Source organism: Lacerta agilis, chromosome 18, assembly GCF_009819535.1.
Source record: "Lacerta agilis isolate rLacAgi1 chromosome 18, rLacAgi1.pri, whole genome shotgun sequence".
In the NCBI taxonomy this organism is placed as follows: domain Eukaryota; kingdom Metazoa; phylum Chordata; class Lepidosauria; order Squamata; family Lacertidae; genus Lacerta; species Lacerta agilis.
The window spans coordinates 133,283-139,282 of NC_046329.1; the positions used below are offsets into that span (position 1 = coordinate 133,283).

The following is a 6,000-nucleotide window of genomic DNA, read 5'->3' on the forward strand; positions in this document are numbered from 1 at the left end:
AAAGATATCTTCCCACATTCTGCAAATAAAAATAAATAAATTTTGATACTATGCTATATTACACAGAAATGTTTAAATGCTTCTTTGGTTGTCCTGGAATCTTCCTGCCACACCAGGGTGGTGGGATGCCTCATCCTTTGAGAGTCACTTTCGTCTCATGTACTTACTGTTGGATGCAGTCTCTCAAATCCCTCTTGCACACTCCCTCTCGACTTGGCACAGGGCTGCCCCTGTTGCCTTTCACACCCCACCCCACAACAGATTGGCTGGAGTTTCCCCCTTCCTCCTTGCCCTGTCAGGCCTGCTCCCTCCTCCATTGCTCTGCTTTCCACATCAGCAGCTGCCAGGAGCCCACACTCCACCTCTGCTCTTGCTTGGGCACCAATTAAATTAACAATTTAAAGCAGAGGTTTAATTACAGGGAAGGCGCCTGCTCTAGATGCAGATCCGCCTTTCCGAGAATGCTGCTCAAGGCAGACACTCATGCGTTGGTGAGAAGCGGCTCTGTGCTCCTCTCTGCGTTTCTTTTCTCTCTACTCCACCCCCCCCCCGCTGACTCATTGGGGGGGGGGCTTTGTTGCAATTTGCTAGGTGCCTGAGGTATCCCTCTGGGTAAATGAAGGAGCGAGAGTTCCTCTGAGCATGTGCTGAGCCCCGGGATTTGAGACTAGATTAATATTTTATTAGAAGAATTTCATTTATAAAAAAGAGAGAGTGAGAAAAAAAGAATGAAAAAAGTGAACGACAAAGAAAAAATACGGTTACATTACCATACATTAATTTACAGATGTGTATATTCTTCTTACGCCAGTACATCAAACTCATGAGTAGGCATCAGGGAGAAATTGGGGTTGTCCAACAAAAAAAAAGGGAGTTCCTGCACCTTTTTTTCTAGAAAAAAACACACACACTGGCATCAAGTATTCCTAAAATGGCATGGTCAAAATAACACATAATGGGGGTTATATTAGGGAAAATAGGTTATTGCATGCAGAAATGTGACTATCCAGAGGGGCAAGTGCATTAATTGCCTCTGTGCTCCTGGCATCGACCCTCTGAGTTGGTTCAGCCTGGGGCTGTTGGGAGTTGTAGCCTAAACCACCCAGAGGGCGCCAGGTTGGCGATTGGGCTCATTTAGCCTCTCAGCCATTGCATTCTGCAAGGGGGTGAAAAATTGGTCAGAATGTATCCCTTTTCATTTTAATAATTTTGAAAGCTGCAACCAAACCACGTTTTGCAAAACAAATAATGGGGTTGGGGGGAGGGCTGTCTGACCAAGGCTGTGGACACCTATCCTCCAACATCTCCCCGATGAAAATAAGGATGTCCCTCCTACCCATCTGACTACGTTGCACCAGCCACTCTAGGCAGCTTCCAACATATATAAAAGCATAGAAAACATGAAACATTAAAAAACTTCTCTATCCAGGGCTGCCTTTGGATGTCTTCTAAAGGCTGTATAGTTACTTATCTCCTTGGCTTGGGGGTTTCATAGCAGTCCAATATTTCTCCACTGAAAAGAGGGACGTCCTAAGGAAAAGCAGGATGTTCCAGTGTCAAATCAGAAACTGGGACAGCTTTTGTAAATCTGGGACTGTCCCTGGAAAACAGGGACACTGGGAGGGCCTGGAAACATATCCCATGTAAAGCTTGTGACTCCCCTTGCCAGACCCGTCTTAAGGGGATCTGCCGCCCTGGCGCAGCTATCCCTCCGGCGCCCCCGCCATGCCGCCTCTCCGCCGCCTCCCTCCCGCGCTTGCCGCCCCTTGGGAGGGGGGTGGGCGAGCGGGGGGTGAGGGGCGTGGCGCTGGAGCGGCGCGGGGCTCTGCGCGCCCTTCCAGCGCTTCCGGGATGGGAGGCGAGGGCGGCCGGCTCGCGCTCCCGCGCGCAGCTGACGGCGCGGCGCTGCTGGGCAGCTCGCGCTGCATCGGGCGGGCGGCCGGCTGCGCGCGGGAGCGCGAGCCGGCCGCCCTCGCCTCCCAGAGCCCCAGCTGGAGTGCTGGAAGGTCGCGCAAAGCCCCGCGCCGCTCCAGCGCTCCAGCTGGGGCTCTGGGAGGCGAGGGCGGGCGGCTTACAGCCCGCCCGCCGGCGCGCGAGTGCCCGCCTGCCCGTGGGGGCGGGGGCGGGTTGGGGAGGAGGAGCCCGGTATGCCGGCGGGCTCGCGGGGGCGCCCCTGGGGCGCCCAGCGCCCTGGCGCACCGCGCCACCGGCTTCTATGGATGAGACGGCTCTGCCCCTTGCCCAGAGAATCCTGGGAACTGTAGTTTGCTAATGGTGCTTAGGGTGTAGCTTTGTTAGCAGTAAACTACATTTCTCATGATTGTGGGGGGAGCCATGCTCTTTAAAGGTATAGTTCTCTTTTTTGTTTCATAGAATCATAGCATTGCAGACTAGGAAGGGCCAAAAGGAACATTCTTCCATTCCTGTTTGCATGTTTTTTTAAAACAACCTAGGAACTACGGCAGCTAAAGGGGCAGAAAGGAGGAAGCTGGGACATGGATGAAGAGTGTGAGGACACCCGTCAGAAGGTGCAGGTAATGGGGGGCAGGAGGGGAGGATTAGGGCAGCTGCAATGGTGACTCGGCCAAATTCCCTGAGCAGAAGCACCAACCCCATTTGCTCCCAATTAAAAACATTTGTTTGCCACCCCCTAAGTGACTTAGGCCTGCCTGCCAATTCCTGTAACGACAATTATTTTATTATTTGTTCCCCCCTTTTCTGACTGGGTTGCCCCGGCCACTCTGGGTGGCTTCCAAGATACATCAAAACATAATGAAACATCAAAACATTAAAAACTCCCCTATGCAGGGCTGCCTTCAGATTTCTTCTAAAGCTTGTATAGTTCTTTATCTCCTTGACATCCCACAGGGCCGGCACCAGCACCAAGAAGGCCCTCTGCCTGGTTCCCTGTAACCTCATTTCTCACAGGGAGGGAACCCCCAGAAGACCCTTGGAGCTGGGCCTCCATGTCTGGGCTGGATGATGGGGGGTGGAGACGCTCCATTGGGTATACAGCGCCAAGTCTATTTAGGGCTTTGAAGGTCAGCACCAACACTTTGAATTGTGCTCGGAAAAGTACTGGGAGCCAATGTAGGTCTTTCAGAAGTGGTATTATATGGTCCCAGTGGTTGCTCCCAGTCACCAGTCTAGCTGCCACATTCTGGATAAATTGTAGTTTCTGAGTCACCTTCAAAGGTAGCCCCACATAGAGCTCATTGCAGTAGTCCAAGCAGGAGATAACCAGATCATGCACCACTCTGGCGAGACAGTGCGGGCAGGTAGAGTCTCAATCTGCGTACCAGATGGAGCTGGTAGACAGCTGCCTTGGACACAGAATTGACCTGCGCCTCCATGTCCAAAATCACCCCCAGGCTGCGTACCTGGTCCTTCACAGTCACCCCATTCAGGACCAGGGAGTCCTCCACACCCTTCCATCCCCTGTCACCGTGAAATAGCACTTCTGTCTTGTCAGAATTCAACCTCAATCCATTTCAGCCATCCATCCTCCAACCACCTCCAGACACTCACACAAGACAAAATAAAACATGGATTGAACATTTCTGGGGAACTAACTGAGAGGTGGTCTGTGTGCAACCCAGGTGCTCTTCCCCGGGGGGGGGGGTCCTGGGGCAGCCAGCAGCAGGGTCCCTCATGACCACAGGGAGACAGAGCGTTCCAGGCCCCTGAGGCCGTTCTCCTCTCTCCGTTTTTCTCGCCAGGACTTGGAAAGGCGCAACACAGACTTGGAGCGGCGCCTTCGCCTGGCTGAGCAGTCTCTGTCGGAGACACTTTCTGAGCGGAAGAAGATGTACCATGAAGTGGCCAAGGTGGCGGAAATCATGGACATGAAGATCTTCGAGCTGAGCGAGCTGCGGCAGGACTTGGCCAAGCTGGTGGAGAGCAACTGAGCCTGGCCATAGGTGGGGAGGTGGGGAAGTTGCCCCGGTGGTTCTCCTTGAAATGGTTGGCCTGGCGGAAGCGGACAGGCGACGTGGCTCTGAAGTGGGTAGCTGGTGGGGCACATTTTTGGTCCTCCACAGATGCTCCTCCAAGAGGATGCTGGACATCATAGAATTGTAGAGTTGGAAGGGAGCCTGAGGATCATCCAATCCAACCCCCTGCAATGCAGGAATATGCCTCTGTCCCATAAGGGGATCAAACCTGCAACCTTGGTGTTCTCAGCACCAGGCTCTAACCAGCTGAGCTATCCTGGCTGACACCTTCAGGCTTCTTTTTCCTGGCCTTAGTTCCCTTTCGGATGCTTCCATTTCTACAGACACAGTTATCCTTTTTCTAGCCAAGTTAGTACAGTGGCCCCCCTTCCCTGATCCAGTAGGTTTTTGATAGAGAACTCTTCTCCCTGCCCCCCAGCCTTACCAGAACCAGCGGCTGATTCAAAAACCTTTCTTGTAATCCTCCTAGCTGAGTCTTTTTAACAAGCTTGCTTTTTATAGATTACCAGAGACTTCCCCCTCAACCCCCCCCCCCGAGGGAACCTTGACTCTCTTCCTGGAAGTAAATGGGGCTATTTTCTTCTCTCCACCCCCCCCACTCTCCTCCCAACAACACCCTCCTTCCATTGTACGTTTGGTTTTCTTTTCAAAGCAAGCAATGACTTTGTCTTAGTGCAGTAATGCGAATGTGGGAATGAATATTCAGCTTGGGAAAGCTGGTGGGGCAAATTGGGGTGTGTGCAGGGGGGGAGCGGGGTGTGTGCTAATGTCAGAGGGGGGAGACTATTTCCAGGGGGGCGGTGGGAGAGGGGCAGCAAGCCAAGGCAGCTGCCAATCTGGCAGGTCGCCCAGTTCTGCAAATACTGTGCGAAACCAAGAACCTGACCCTCTCCTGGTTTGAGAAGGAAGTGCCACTTGCTCAAGGAGTGTTCCAAGGCAAGGAAGGGGGCGTGGCTCATTGGCAGGAACATAGGTCTTCACCTGCTTTGCTCTAGCCCAAAGGTGATGGGACCTCTGGCCCATGAACCGAAAATATTATTATTTGCATTGCTTTTCTTCTAGAAAAAAGGTGCCGGTTCTCACTATGAAGTTGTTACACTAAGTGCCACTTTTTAACCAGTGCTTTTCTTCTAAGAAAACAAGTGCCAGTACTGCGTACCCTTGAGTACCCCCTGGGGGGGGAGCACTGATTATTGGTTAAATTTGTATGCCGCCCTATATACCCACAGGTTTCAGGGCGGTTCACAAGATAAGATCACAAGATAAAAACACAAAATGCATTTTAAAAAACCCAGTAATCCCCTCTCCCCAACACATTTTAAAAGGGCATCGGGTGTCAATTAGCCAAAGACCTGGTTTTCACCTGGCACCTAAAGGTGTATAATGAAGGAGCCAGGCAAACCTCCTTGCAGAAAGCATCCCACAAACGGAGCCACTGCAGGAAAGGCCCTCTTCTTCTGTTGCCACCCTCTGGACCTCTTGAGGAGGCACATGGAGAGGGGCCTCAGAGAATGGTTGCAGGGTCTGGTGGGTTCATATGGTCCATACTCCTATGATGCGGTTTCCCAACCTGTGCCCACCATTTTCAATTTGCATGTCTCCATTAGTTTGGACCAAACCCAGACTTCAGAGGCGCTTGCCATAATTGCCAGTCCGCAGTTACGGCAAGTGCTTTTGAAGGCGCTCTCTCTGCACCAGTCAGCTGATGGGTTGTTCCTGGTGTGATCCACTAGGAAATGGATCTACAAAAGAGAAGAATGTTTGAGCAGTTTGCCTTGCATTTGAGCTGCGGCTGGAAGGAAGGAAGGAACAAATCAGCTCTCTACAGCAAAAGCCCTCTCTTTCTGCCGGGCCCTTTCTTGCCATTGGGCAGAGTGAGGTGGCAGCCTCAGGCAGCAGATGGTGGGGGCAGGCAGTGGGCACAGCTGGGTGTGTGCCAAGCTGCCCTTGCCTTGCACCTGCTAAGCTAGGGGGCTGCCCCATTACCTGCACTCAAAGAGTCAACTGTGTGTCCAGTCTTGGAATTTGGAGGGAAGGGGGGCTGATA

At 52.4% G+C, this 6,000-nt stretch overlaps 1 protein-coding gene across 3 annotated transcripts in view; it reads left to right on the plus strand.

The window, feature by feature from the left end:
* The window catches only part of HOMER3 (homer scaffold protein 3), a 41,131-nt gene extending 36,547 nt beyond the window's left edge, over positions 1-4,584 (plus strand). For 2 of the 3 annotated variants that reach the window (XM_033136692.1, XM_033136690.1), the window contains 2 exons: positions 2,454-2,534; positions 3,720-4,584. In XM_033136692.1, the coding sequence (XP_032992583.1) occupies positions 2,454-2,534; positions 3,720-3,908 (270 nt within the window). In that variant the 3' untranslated portion in view covers positions 3,909-4,584. The remainder of the gene's footprint in view (positions 1-2,453; positions 2,535-3,719) is intronic. The other variant, XM_033136691.1, reaches the window with a different exon arrangement.
* Positions 4,585-6,000: the final 1,416 nt, after the last annotated feature.